The sequence below is a fragment of the Geotrypetes seraphini genome, chromosome 4 (genome assembly GCF_902459505.1).
Source record: "Geotrypetes seraphini chromosome 4, aGeoSer1.1, whole genome shotgun sequence".
In the NCBI taxonomy this organism is placed as follows: Eukaryota; Metazoa; Chordata; class Amphibia; order Gymnophiona; family Dermophiidae; genus Geotrypetes; species Geotrypetes seraphini.
Window position 1 is genome coordinate 255,380,618 of NC_047087.1, and position 15,092 is coordinate 255,395,709.

The 15,092-nt window shown below is 46.8% G+C and overlaps 1 protein-coding gene across 1 annotated transcript in view; it reads left to right on the plus strand.

Moving 5' to 3' along the window:
- Positions 1–1,284: 1,284 nt before the first annotated feature.
- Positions 1,285–15,092, plus strand: part of PTEN (phosphatase and tensin homolog) — a 259,068-nt gene continuing 245,260 nt past the window's right edge. Inside the window, exon 1 of the mRNA XM_033941236.1 lies at positions 1,285–2,035. Within this exon, the coding sequence (XP_033797127.1) occupies positions 1,957–2,035 (79 nt within the window). The 5' untranslated portion in view covers positions 1,285–1,956. The remainder of the gene's footprint in view (positions 2,036–15,092) is intronic.

A 15,092-nucleotide genomic window follows, 5' to 3' on the forward strand; every position in this document is an offset into this window, starting at 1 on the left:
TTGTAGATTTTGCGCTTTAGGATTGTAGGTTGTGTATTGATATATACTGTATTACTCCCTATTACCAATGTTTTTTGTTTGTACACACCTTTAACACCTCATACAAAGTAGTATACTTTGTAGAAATAAAACAAAAAGGAAAAAAAATACAATTTTTATTGGACTAACAATATAGTTTAACAAATCCAATCCTAAAATGAAAAACAGTATTCATAAACTGGAGCCGGCTCGCGGAAGAAACCTCTACCCAAGCTTTGTAGAAGTAAGCACAAGTTATTTAAAGTACATGCAAACTTGAGCACTTTTAACCGGGAAAATCTTAACAACAAAGCCACGTGGAAATTAAAATGGGACACACAGCTTTTACTCCCCACCCCTTCTCGCCGTGCTCTGGGCGCTGAAGCTGTGCCTACGAAGATCCTTTCTTCCCATCCCCTAACTTAAGGGGACCTTGCCCGATCACCCATCCTTCGGCAACAAGTCAAACGGAAGAGCTTATAAGCTCAGCAGGGAACGCAGCGCAAGTAACCTCTGGGTCCACCCCGTTTCCCTTTAGGTCACACTCCAGGCCGGCAGGTGGCGCCTCGGTCCTGTGCCCCTACTTTTCCGCTTCGACCCGCACATTAGAAACGAGCACTTAGCACTACGTCCCTAGTTAGGATTTGAGGCTGCACCCCGCCTCTAGATCTTCCTGCTGTTTGTCGTGTGCTACTACGCTTGGGGTTACTTTTATTTTGTTATGCTTGATTTTTGTCCGCACTTTTTAACAAGATGATGAATTCTTGCATTTTAAATTCGGGCCCTAGGCTCCCCAAGCCCATTTGTTGCACTTTCTAAATACGAGAACTGGAGCACACACGCACGTAATTAGAAAAACTACTAAGGTTTGTAGGTAGTGCGAGAGCCCCTACTAATAGAGCCCCTACTAATAGAACCCCCTTCCCCACCAAACAAAAAAAAACATAACAGTAGTAGCTATAACATCCAGCAATCGAATGAACCGTCAAACTGGAAATAGAAAAAAAAATGTCCACAAAAGTTCCCTAGTTAGGGTCCACGTGACCCAGAGTAAGGAGAAGTACAGTATAGTCCTCTCCGAAACGTTAAATATATCGCTCCGCCACAATTAGAACTTCTGCATCTGTTCTATTAAAAAAAAAAAAATCACCACAAAACAACTTCCTCTTTAAAGCCCTCTTGATCTTTCCACCTGAATCCGAACAGAGCAGCGAGCAGTGGAATCGGGAGGTATGAGGATGAGGGGGCGGGGGGGATAAATGGATTGGAGTAGCGGTTTCGGAGGAGGCGGGAGATGATGTGGCGGAACTACTTTGTCGGATCGGCGGAGGGATCGTGCTGGTGGCGCTTTCGATTTTTCTTTCTGTTCGGCTCGCGGAAGCCATGATGGAAGTGAAGGAGTTGGTGTGAGGGAGATGAGTGGCGGGTGGCCCCCCTTACGCCAGCGCCCGCTCTTGCAGGCTTTCAGCGGTTTTTCACCTGGATCGTGCGTGGAAAGTGGTATCGGGCGGCGGTGGAGGAAAAGTAGCAACAGCGGCGACGTGGAACTTCTGTGGATATTTTAACAAATTTATTGCTAGCCCAACATTTTTTTTCTCTTCTGGTGTTTCGGTGTGTGACCCGCGGTTGGTGTCCCCCCAACCTTTCCCGTTCCCCTCCTTCGGGGAGGGGGGTGTCTCATCGAGTGGACTGGGGGAGTTCTTCTCTCCACCTCTTTCGCCTTAAAGACGGCGGCGGCGGTGGCAGCGGTGGTGGCAGGAGAGGCCAAGGCTTGGGCGGCCGGAGCAAGCTGCTGGAAGAAGCGGCCGTTGGGATTCTTCGCCCTGCGAGGCCGGGCCTTGGGCTAAGACGCAGGCCCCGTGCGCGCCGAGGCCGGAGAGCCGAGCCGCGGTGCCGCCGCCGCCGCACCGCAGAGGTGCCTTTACCAGTCTCCCAGACATGACTGCCATTATTAAAGAAATCGTTAGCAGAAACAAAAGGAGATACCAAGAGGATGGATTTGATTTAGACTTGACCTGTATCCCTTTACCTGTGGTGGGGTTTTTTTTTTTTTTTTTTAATCATTGGATGGGTTTAATTACTTCTTTTAAGTATTTCTAGATTGGGACAGGATTGTAATAAAACTTGTGTTAGGCTTTGCTTTTATTTTTGTATGTATTTTGCACGATTCATTTGGCACTGACTGGCATTTAAGGGTGTGTTCATTTAAACGGAAAGTCTGGGCAGTGCGAGCTGTCAGTGTAGGAATAGTCTCGCATGCATCTGGTTGTAAGACTGGTCTGAAACCATTGTGTTTAAAATAGACGATTTTGTCATGTGAATTATTAAAAATGTGTCTTTGGTTAGCTCCTAATATGAGAGGCTGAAGATGGGGAGTTGATGAGCCTAGGCCTTAGATTATGAATATGGTTCAAATCAAAATGAAAATTTGGTGTTGCATCAGAACCTTGCAGTGATTTTATTCTGTTTCCTTGGTAGCACATAAGCAGATACTTAAGGCTAAATTTGACAATTGAGGAACTTTTAGAAATAGAAAGAAGGTAACTGCAGAATGAGTTTTTGTAGCTAATTATTGTAATGAAGTAAGCTGGAAATTGTTTTGTGTGCATCAGTTCCTAGTACTTGATTTTTTTTTTCCTCCCTCCCCCTTAGTAGTTGCTGATGTTAACATGTTGGGAATTTTATGCTATGGTTATGGTTTGCTAGATGCACTGGCTGTGCTCATGTGTGGGTTTATTTTTTTTGTGTAAAAAAAAAAAAAAGTTTAAACCTGTTCTTGAGGCAAGGCTTCATTTTTATTTTTAAACAAGACTTGCAATATATTCTTTGTATAGGTTTCTAGTCATTTGTGTAGTGTTATTTTGCTGACCTGTTTGCTTTTATGTTGGGAAACATGATTTTAACTTTCATACAGCAAAACTCATCCAAGTTCACTGCTAGTGAGTGCAGTGTTCTTCCTAGCGCCCAGCGTCTGGCTGCCATCTGGAAGGTGCCGCTGCTCAACATTTTTTTTAAAACCCTCTCACCGGCTTTGGGATTCAGTTTGTTACAGGCTAAGGAGGGAGATAGGGCAGCGACTCGGAGGGAAGCTAACAACTTGCTGCTCTTGCTTGATTCATGCCTTCCTCACTGCCGAGTCCTGCCTACTTTGTTTCCATGAAGGCAGGACCTTGCAGCAAGGAAGGCCCGAAGCAAGCAAGTTCTAAGGTTCTCTCCCTCCCTTCCTTTGACTCGCTGCCCTATCTCCCGCCTTAGCCTGTAGCAAATTGAACCCATGCTCTGGGGGGGGTGTGGCTGTGTGTGCGCTCCCCATAGGTGTGGTTCATCCTGCATGGGGAAAAGGCCAGGCTAGTAGCAGCAGGCGCTGCTGCCACCGCTTCCTCCTCCCCAGCCATCTCTAAGCGAGTTTTGGCCTGATTCTGTGCACGGCCCCCACCTCTGGGGTGGCGCTCCTCTCTCTGCCGGTAGTACCCTCCTGCTGGCGGCAGCATGCCCATGCGACCCACCCCTTTGTGCCCCCTGAGTTGGCTTGCATGGCCAACAAAGCCTGAGGTCCTAGAACTTGCAGTGGTACGTCAGGAGCTGTGTGTCACTTACTTGCTCCAAACGGCTGAGGTCACAAAAGGTAATGGCAGGAACCCTGGCCGGGCGATATGGCACACCGCGGGGAACAGTGGCTGAGGGAGGGCATCTGACTCTTTTTTTTCTTCCCTGTCGGAAGCAAATCTGCAAATCCCCTCCAATATAAATTAGCTCGGTTTTGCCTCTGATCTGTTGAGCGAACGGCGAACTGATAGAGAAACGGTAAGGGCGGACTTTAAAGCTGGCACATAGGACTGCAGTGCCACTTTGGGCAAACTCAACTCGAATAAAAGAAAAATAAACAACAAAAAATGGTCCTTCAGAAAAGGCTGCTAGGTTAATGGTTTTGGTTTGTTTGTTTTTTTGCATTACCGTTTCTGTTTTTGTATTTCATCGAAAGGAGTTTTGATTTTCCAAAAGCCATTGCATAGAATACTATGATGCCATAATGCCTACTGTTAAATTCATATTTTTGCTACAGTCAATGTTTATTGCCTTACTAGTGTTTAAGCCCGTTATATTAACGGGTGCTAGAGTAGATGTCTGTCTGTCTTTTTTTCTTTGTCTCTCTCTCCTTGGACACTGTCTGTCTGTCTGTCATTCTTTCTGTCTGTGTCTCTCCCTGGCCCCCTGCCTGCCTGTATTTCTCTGTTGCGCCATGCCTGCCTGTCTCTCCGTTGCCCCCTTCTGTTCCCCCCCAGAACAAATCATGATTGCTGCTGCCCCCTGCACGCCCCTCCCCCCAAAGCAACCCCCTTTCCCTCTCCCCCTGACCCCTGTTGTGCCATGCCTGCCTGCTCCATGGCCCCCTTCTGTTCCCCCCCTCCCAGAGCAAAGCATGATTGCTGTCTTCCCCCAACACACCCCTCCTCCCAAAGCAGCCCCCTTTCCCTCTCCCCCTGGCCCCCTGTTGTGCCATGCCTGCCTGCTCCGTGGCCCCCTTATGTTCCCCCCCTCCTGTTCTTACCCTCCCTCCATCCATGGTTCCTGGTGTCTTTGGCCCACCAGCATGAACTACTGCTGTTCCTCTTCAACAAAGCAGCCTGCTGAGGTTCATCGGCTGGCTGTAGTGAACTTAGCAGGCTGCTCTCCACATCAGTGGGAACGTGCTACTGAGATGGAGTGCAGCCTGAAAGGTTCGCTACAGCCGGCTAGCGAACCTCAACAGGCTGCTTTGTTGAAGAGGAGCAGCAGGGCGGCAGCGGTTGGTGAGTGAGTGAGGGCGGGAGAGGGGAGTCACCAGCGTGTTCCCTGCCTCTGTGCTCCAAAATGGAATACGGCCAGGGAAGGATGCAGCACGCCACAGGAATCACAAAACTCTTAAGTGCGCATGCGCGATTAGGGTTTTATTATAGAGAATGTCTGATTTATACTTGCTATAACCACTTTGGGTGATTTTTTTCCCCCTAAAAACACAGCACATAAATCCAAATAAATAAGCCAATAATAAGATCTGGCCTCTAATGTGTTTGTCAAGTTTTAATCGCTGTATCTTCTAAGTCCCGTAGGTACATTAATTTATTAGACTATTGTACGCGGTGTTTTTGCTGGTCCCCTCATTATATTTTGTTTATGATGTTGGCTTCTCTTGTACTTTTCTTTGAATGGGTTGGTAATAAGGTGAAGTAGCCCTATATTGCAGGCTAGAAACTACCAGAAAAAAAAATCATGTATTTCAATTCTTAGTCTTGAATACCTGGTCATCCCGACTATAGGGTTTGATCCGGTTCACACAAAGTTATTGAAAGGACAGGAAAGCAAATAATTGGACAAGAAAGTCATTAATTGCAATCCCTTATTTATCATTTAAAGCTTTCTGAAATAGGTCTTTAAAGTTTTCCGACCGATTATCAGAGAAGGGAGATAATTCCAGATTTTTATAAAAGATAAAGCCAAAGAATGATAGATCTGTGAAGGAAGGACCTGAAGCAAGCAAGAGCAGTAAGTTGTAACTTCTCTCCCTCCCTTCGATACCTTCGCTGCCCTATCTCCCGCCTTAGTCTGTAGAGAGTTTTGAATGCTGCACTGCTGATGGGTGTGTGAGACAGGGAAGGGGGAGGGGGAAGAGAAATGCTGCTGCACCCAATTGGGGGGAAGAGGGAGAAGGGAGAGGAGAAAAAAAAAGAGAGATGCCAAAACCATGGGAGGGAAAGGAAATACCAAACCATGGAGGGAGAGGGAGAGATGTCGGGGCATTGTAGGGGTTGGGAGGAGATGGATGCCAGACCAGGGGAAAGGCAGGAAGGAGGGAAAGAAAGGAAGGAGAGGAGATGCCAGATAATGGATGGGAGAAGGAGAGGAAAGAGATGCCAGGGCATGAGGGAAGGAAGGGGAACTAAGGAGACAAATGCCTGACCAGAGGGAAAGGAAGGAGAGAATGTGCCAGAGCAAGGAGGGATAGAGATGCCAGTGCATGGGGGGAGGGAAGGGGATAGATATGCCAAACCATGGGGTTGAGAGGAAAGAAAGGAAGTAAAGGAGAAGAGAGAAATGCTGCATAGGGGAGGGATGAAGTTGAAATGAATCATGTACAAAGGAAAGAAAGGGCACAGGATATACAGTTTATTGAAGGGACATAGAGGCAAGATTCCATATGGAAGAGAGAGAGTGGGCAGCGGCTGGGTGGAAGGGGCAAAGAAAGGGCAGATGTTGCATGGAAGGGAGAGAGGACAAACACTGAATAGAAAGAAGCGAAGATGATTAAAGCACAAACAACAAAAGGTAGAAAGAGTATTTTTGTTGCTTTACGTAGAATCAAGTAGTATTGTAACTATATTGATAAAAGTTTATAAATAGGAAATGGAAATAAGGCAATTTTTTTTTTTTTTTTTTACTAAACCCCTTTGCTCAGGTCAGGACAGGATACCATAACAGTAGTATACTGTATTGTTTTGAAGAAAGATTTGGCCTCTGAAAGCTAATTGAAAAATGGATTAGTCCAATAAAATGGTATTTTCTTATTTCTCGTTATTTGTTTTATTTCTATTTGTTAATTTATAAAGTGGCGATTGTTATGTATCACCTTTTTCAAATTTACATCTACTGTCTTTATATTTTGCACAGTATTAGGGGACATGTATCACTGTTTCTATGGTGTTGCATTGTATGCAGAGTCTGGTTTCTTGGCGGTTCAGATTTTTTTGTCTACATATTTCTATTTTTAGTTTGTGATTATTCCATATTGGGTGAGTGTGTATGAAAAGGACATGGTTTTCTGTTAGCATCAACTGTACAGGATCAATTGACTGTGCAGGATCTGGCTTGTTTAGTTTTACAATGTGTTTGGTGTTATAGTACTCACTGCAGTGTTTAAAGATGCTCCCTTTTCCTAGGTGCATCCTTGTTGTGTGACTCATGGATTATTACTAAAAATAACTTTTTTTTATATTGAGGAGGGGGTTGTTATATATGCTAGGTACGCCACTAGATTTAATGACTCTATTCTAACCACCAAATTTCCCCTTCCCGCCCCACCTGGATACTTTTTCATGCCACCTGGCTTGAAAAAATTTCTGGGGAGAACACTGGAGTGGTATGCTATCTTAAAATCTGATGTATGCATAAAATTACGGTCTATTTCTTATGAACTTAGGAAAAATATGCATAGTCCCTCTGATTAAAAATGACCATTAGATTCTCATCAGATAGTTGTGTAATTTGTGTTGAATAATCTAGTTGTGTGAACTGTAACTTCATACTTTAAAATCATGTCAGTTGGATTCGTTAACTTCTTTTTTTTTTAAATAGTGTTTAATTTAAGCTTGTGCTTTTCAGTGACTTTTTTAACAGTTATTTAAAACTGCTTTCAAAATAACAAAGTTCACTTTTTTTTTTTTTCTTTTTCTTTTGGTGTGGGCAGTTTAAAGTTCCTGTTCAGAGATTTTTTTTGGACTATTATATATTTTCTGTCTAGGAAGTGCTTGTCAGAGATGAGGGCAAAAAAAGGTCTGAACTCCTAAAATGTGTACTCTATAGTCAGCTAAAATTAGTAGCCTTTAATTTCCAACAGAAAATTTTGTTAGGAGTTTAAAAGATATGCTTATTAACTTAGGCCTGGCATTCATTTGGCTCAACTTACTGAAAATTTGCGCTAAGTTTTTAATTTTTTCCTCAGCCTTTGTTGCCATTCACTTTATTTTAAGAAATGTAGTAGTTCAGTGAAATCTTAATATAAATTCAGGTACATGGCCTCAAAGAGAGACAGTTTAATAACATAAATCCTTTGAGTGCCCTGTATTCTCAGTGAAAGCTTGTTAGTCTTGCTTCTGAGGCTCTGTGGATGTAGTTATATAGTTGGAAATTGTTACTTTTAGTTTAGGTGCTAAAGTAATTCATATTAAAAAAAATATATGTTTAGGTATTTGACTGCATCCTTTTTAACATAACTGGGTCAGACTAAAAGTTCATCTAACCCCAGTATCCTGTTTCCAACTGTGGCCAAATCAAGGTCACAAGTGTCTGGCAGCATTCCAAAATGTAGCTAGATTGCAGGCTGCTTAACCCCCTGGGACAAACAGTGGCTTTCCCAAAGTCAACATTTTTTCCTCCAGGAATTTGTGCAAACTTTTAAAAAAAAGAAATACTTGTTAAGACTATTTCCTTCACAGTTGATTTTCATGCTTTTTCTTTTTGTTTGCATTTTTATAGTTATTCTCTGAGACTGAAATGAGAGGAGATACTTATTTCAGTTAATAACCAAATTTAGCTAAAAAATTTTAAGATGTCTGATTTTAAATATTTTCTTATATAAATGTAATGGTGACAGTAGAAATATATGAAATTAGAAATACTTCCTGTGCAAACAGCATACAAAATTCCTTATGGATGCCTGTGTACCCTAACTCGTGAGTTAAATTGTAGAAGGCATAGACCATTTTTTCTCAGCTCTGCCTTCTTGTTTCCCTGGGCAGTGCCCTCTCTCTTCAGTCTTAACTTCGACAAGTGAGTTGAGAAGGTGTCTTTTTCCTCTGCTCTGTACTAGATTTGTTATTTTCAGCTACTAATCCAATCTTTTTTTTGGGCTTCCCTGGGCTAAGAGGTTCCTAATAGTCCTAGGACAGCTCTGCCTAGGAGAGAAGGTTCTGGCCTGCTTTAACACTAGGAGCTCGTGAATGGGTTCTCTAGGAGCAGTGCTTGCCACTGTGGAGTTAGGCGCTTGAGTGCAGGCTCATTAGACCCCGCGACTGGCCAGAAAACTTGACAGAGTTCAACTGCATTATCTCCCCCCGCCCCCCCCCAAAAATAAAAAATAAAAAATTGTGTGGGAGCTTGGGGGTCGAGGGTTTCAGGCTTTGGAACCTGAATAAAAGGCAGCCATAAGAGATATGAGCCACTGGCGCCATCCTTGTCTGAGGTAGAAATTCCTTCTCCATTTCCAGCTGCGGTGAGCTGATGCAGGCACAGCACATAGCTGTTCTGTGAGTATAGCTCATTACTGTCTTATGGGAAAATCCAGGTGGGTCAGAATTTTTTTTTTTTAAAGAATATAACTTTTCTGGGGTTATCCCAAGGGTCCCCCACACATCTAAAATCCTATTTTTAGTTTTTGTTACATGGACTGTTTTTTGCAACAAAATTCTGCTGTTTTCCCCTATATCAGTGTTCTCAAACCTGTGGCCCAGGGGCCGCATGCAGCACGCCAGGTACTATTTTGAGGCCCTCAATATGTTTATCATAATCACAAAAGTAAAATGAAACAGTTTCTTGATCATATGGCTCTTTAGCTATAAATTACAATATTATTGTTAAGACTTAGCCAAAAGGAAAGATTTTTAAACTATAAAGAGTTTTACCTCATACAAAATTGTCATTTCTTTAAGACATTAACTATTTTTTCCGAGGCCATCCAAGTACCTACAAATCCAAAATGTGGCCCTGCAAAGGGTTTGAGTTTGAGACCACTGCCCTATATCATGCCAAGTTTATGCTGGATGGGCACCTGAGGAGCGTTGATGGAGGGGGCGGGGGGGGGGGGGGGCGGGGTGGAGCTGTGAGCCTAGCCCCTCTGGTCCTTGTGCTGGTAAAGTGTTGCTATGTGGAAATGCCTGATCTGAAGAGGAGGCAAGTTTCAGACTAACAGAGGTCCCCAGAGGAGCCAAGTCTGGTCTGTGACCCTGAAGTATGCAGCCTATCAAAAATATAAATGAACATCTACAGTGTGTTAGAAGGTAGATATGTACATGTACAGAGAAGGTTATCTCCTCAGGGCTGCAGGAACCAGAGGTCCAGTGAGAAAAGAATTGGGATGATATGGGACACTATGCCATTGCTTTCCAAGAACATCCTCCTTTGGAGGACTCTTTTTCACAGTTTTGGGCAGTCAGACAGGAATTGGGAACGGGAAGAGGATCTGACGGTGCGAAGGCTTTTTAAACTGTCAGATTTAACTGAAATTATTACCGTTTCTTTATGGCATTTGGATCTATAGTCCCCACTTGTCTTGACCGCTCAGCTTTTGTTGTTATGCAGTACCAAGTCACAGTCCACGTACTTCCCTTCTTATCCAGAGATTACCAGGATGATAACTGAGCATTGGGATACACTAGAGGATCTCTTAATGGAGGCGAGGGCAATGACAAAATTGTAGTCCATGGTTTCAGAATTTAAGAACTTAAGAATACTGGGTCAGATTAGTGGTCCATCTAGCCTAGTAACCTGTCTTCACAGTGGCCAACCCATACTAGTACCTGGCAAAAACTCAAATGTCAACATTCCATGCAACCGATTCAAGACAAGCAGTGGATCGGCAATTTCAGCCATTGTTTACACCACCTAAGGTGGATTCACTGGTAGCACAGGTTACTAAACGGACTTCGCTGCCTATCCAGGCAAATGGGTTAAGTCCACCTCCCAGCAGCCGGAGATAGAGAGCACAAAGTCAAGCTCTGTCATAAATGCAATGGTCTGCTTACTGGTACTTCCATATTCTCTATTTCTGCAGGTGGATGGATGGTCCTTCTGATTTCTTCTGCTGCTCAGCCTGGCCTGTGGGAGTAGATTGACCCATCTTCAGGTGCAGCTCAGCTCCTGTTTTAATTGCTAACTGTTGAGCTTGGGGATCAGGCTTCCTGGGTGCTTGTTTTGGGTACAGCTGGTGGTGCCAGTTCCCTACCCATTCCCAGTGCCCCCATTTCATTTCCTATGGCCTGTGCTCCTTGATCTCTCCTCACCTAAAAAATTAAAAATGACTAACTTACACCCAAATGGAGTGCAGCGTATTGGGGGCAAATGGCAACAGACAGTGAGTACTGCAGTTTTCTTTGGCAATTAAAAAAACAAAAATGTACCTGTTTTCCCTTATTATCCCAGGACAAGCAGGCAGCATATTCTTTACGCATGGGTGACGTCACCGACGGAGCCCTCGGTACGGACCTATTTAACTAGAAAGTTCTAGTTGGCTGCACCGCGCGTGCGCGAGTGCCTTCCCGCCCGACGGAGGAGTGCGTGGTCCCCAGTTTCTTCGTTTCCGCGGAGCGAAGAAGACGCGTGTTTTTTCAATGGCCGTTGAACTAACTTTTTTGCCTTCCCGCTCGCGAATTTTTTCCAATTATTTTACTTTCTTACCTTCGGGTTGCCTTTTCTTTCAATTTGTAAAAAAAAAAAAAAAAATTTTGATTTTCTTTTCCTTTTTTTCGACTTTGCCCCGGCGGGGCCTGTTGCCACTATACAGGCCTCCGGGTTTGATTTTGCGGAGGCCGTATTCCCATTCATGCCCCCGCAGCCAGGTTTTAAGAAGTGCCAGCGGTGTGCACGCCCGATCTCCCTCACTGACCCACACAATTGGTGCTTGCAGTGTTTGGGTCCGGAGCATCGGGCGGACTCCTGCACCCGCTGTGCCACTCTTAAAAAGCGAACACTTAAGAATCGCCAAATTCAACAGAACATCTTATTCGGCACCGGGTCTACGATGGACTCCTCGGCATCGACGGCGGTGCCATCAAAATCGACACCAACTACTTCGACACCGCCCGACCCGACATCGGCGCCGCTGGCGCCAGGTAAGCCGGCTAAGAAGCCTTCCTCTTCCCTCGAGCGCCCGCCAGCCACAGTGGCGGCACCGAATTTACCGGCTCCACGCCGGCCCCGGAAACGCTCCGCCCCGATTTCGGTGAGTGTCTCGTCATCGGCCTCCTCATCGCCAGGGCGTGGAGCAGCACCTAAGGAACCGAAACAAAAGAAAGCGGTTCCGGTGCCACCCCTGGATGACTGCATCGCGGCCATCCTCCAAACACAACTACAGGAACAGCTGCAGCATCAACTCCAGCACCTGTTGCCTACTATCCTGGCACCGCTCCTTTCGGTACCAGACCGGCCCGAGCCCCGTGCCGAACAACCGGTATCCACCCCATCGGTACCCATCAATACATCCATGCCGATTCTCTCGGCTGAACAACTCCACGCCCATCCTGTGGTTCACTCACATACCACTACGGATCCGCCTCGGGACCGGGCGGGGCACCGTTCTTCCCGGGACCGGGATCGGCACCGATCTTCCTCTCCCGGTACCGTTTCGGTGCGCTCTGGTAAATCTCTATCTAAGACCCACCATACCGAGCCTTCCACCCCGGTTTCTCGGCATGCGCACCCGGAGGTCCGGGACTCGGACTTATGGGAAGAATCCCCCCCCGGTACCGAGGAGGATGTCTCCTCATCCGACGAGGACCCCTCAGCACCCGATACCACTTCCAAACCTGAGCAATCCTCGTTCTCAAAGTTCCTCAGGGAGATGTCAGTCGCTTTGTCTCTCCCTCTTGAGTCAGACTCCAAAAAATCCCAAGCCTTTCTGGAGGCCCTGGATTTTGAGCAACCACCTAAGGAGTTCCTCAAGTTACCCGTGCACGACATCCTACGGGAGACTTTTTACAAAAATTGGGAGAACCCTCTTACGGTACCCGGGGCTCCCCGCAAGTTGGATAACCTCTACCGAGTTATCCCGATTCCGGGGTTCGATAAATCTCAATTGCCCCATGAGTCTCTTCTGGTTGAATCCACCTTGAAGAAAACTCAGGGCTCCAGCGTCTATGCCTCCACCCCTCCTGGCAGAGAGGGCAAAACTATGGACAAGTTTGGCAAGAGGCTCTATCAGAATGCCATGCTGACCAACAGGGCGAACAATTACTCATTCCATTTTTCATTTTACATGAAACACTTGGTCCAACAGCTGTCCGCCCTTCAAAAATATCTTCCAGAGAGAAAGATTCCACTTTTCCAGCAGCAAATTTCTGGTCTCCTTCAGCTGAGAAAATTTATGGTCCGCTCTATCTACGATTCCTTCGAACTGACCTCCCGTGCCTCTGCCATGGCTGTCGCCATGCGCCGCCTGGCCTGGCTGAGAGTATCGGATTTGGACATCAACCACCAAGACCGTCTGGCCAACGCTCCCTGTCTCGGGGATGAACTTTTTGGGGAGTCCCTGGATTCCACCACCCAAAAACTCTCGGCCCATGAAACCAGATGGGACACCCTGATTAAACCAAAGAAAAAGGCCCCCACCTGCTCGACCTTATAGGACACAATCCTCCTATCAGCGCAGGTTCTCAGCCAGACCACTCAATCCGCCTTCACAGCAACCTCGGCGGCCCCGTCAGCAACAACACCATACCCAGGTTCGTTCTCAGTCCAACCAACCTGCCAAACCTCTTCCACCTTCGAAACCATCTCAGCCCTTTTGACTCTTCTTTCCAGGGCATAGCCAGTCTCCCACCTTCATTGCCTCTTCCACAACCAATCGGAGGCCGTCTCCACATCTTCTTCAGCCGTTGGGAGATCATCACATCGGACCAGTGGGTTCTCAACATCATCCGCCACGGCTACTCTCTCAACTTCCAGACTCTTCCACCAGACAATCCTCCCGTAGAGTCTGCTTCTCATTCCTCCCAAACCCCCCTCCTCCTGAGGGAGGTCCAATCCCTCCTTCTTCTCAATGCCATCGAAGAGGTGCCTCCGGAACAAAGAGGTCAGGGATTCTACTCCCGCTACTTCCTGGTTCCCAAGAAGACAGGAGACCTTCGTCCCATCCTCAATCTCAGAGACCTCAACAAGTGTCTGGTCAAGGAGAAGTTCAGAATGCTCTCCCTTGCCACGCTTTACCCTCTTCTCTCTCAACACGACTGGCTATGTTCCCTGGACCTCAAAGAGGCCTACACTCACATCCCAATCAATCCGACTTCACGTCGCTACCTGCGGTTCCTGGTACAGCACCGCCACTATCAGTACAAAGTGCTACCTTTTGGCCTCGCCTCATCACCCAGGGTGTTCACCAAGTGCCTTATTGTGGTGGCGGCCTTCCTCAGGTCTCACAACCTCCAGGTGTTCCCCTACTTGGATGATTGGTTGGTGAAAGCACCTACGTCTCCACGTGTGCTACAAGCCACTCATCACACCATCTCTCTCCTCCATCTCCTGGGGTTCGAGATCAACTACCCCAAGTCGCATCTGCTTCCCACACAGCGACTTCAATTCATTGGAGCAGTTCTCGACACCACACTAATGAGGGCGTTTCTCCCCTCCGACCGTCAACGGACACTGCTCCACCTCTGTCGTCAGGTGCTCCTTCATCACTCCATTCCTGCCCGTCAGATGATGGTCCTCCTGGGCCACATGGCCTCGACGGTCCATGTGCTTCCTCTGGCGCGACTCCACCTCAGGACACCTCAATGGACTCTTGCCGACCAATGGTCACAGACCACAGATCTTCTTTCTCATCCCATCTCTGTGACATCGTCTCTTCATCAATCTCTTCAATGGTGGTTGAACTCCTCAAATCTTTCCAGGGGTCTTCTTTTTCATCTACCCCCTCACTCCATGATCATCACCACGGATGCCTCCCCCTATGCATGGGGTGCTCACCTGGGAGATCTACGCACCCAGGGACTCTGGACCCCGCAGGAGCGTCTGCATCACATCAATTTCCTAGAACTCAGAGCCATGTTCTATGCTCTCAAGGCCTTCCAGCACCTTCTCTGCCCTCAGGTTCTTCTCCTGTGCACAGACAATCAAGTCGCCATGTACTACATAAACAAGCAAGGTGGCACCGGATCTCGCCTTCTTTGTCAGGAGGCTCTCTGCATCTGGACCTGGGCCACGGCCCGCAATCTCTTCCTCAAGGCTGTCTATATCCAGGGCGAACAGAACTCCCTGGCCGACAACCTCAGCCGCATCCTTCAACCTCACGAGTGGACTCTGGACCCTTCCACACTCCACTCCATTTTTGCTCGCTGGGGCACTCCGCAGGTGGACCTCTTTGCAGCTCCTCACAACCATCAGCTGCCCCAGTTCTGTTCCAGACTCTTCTCTCCTCATCGCCTGACCCCAGATGCATTCCTGCTCGACTGGACGGATCGGTTCCTCTATGCTTTTCCTCCACTACCTCTGATGTTGCAGACGTTATCCAAACTCCGCAGGGACAGGGCCACCATGATTCTCATCGCTCCTCGGTGGCCTCGCCAACACTGGTTTTCCCTCCTGCTTCAGCTCAGCTCCAGGGAGCCCAT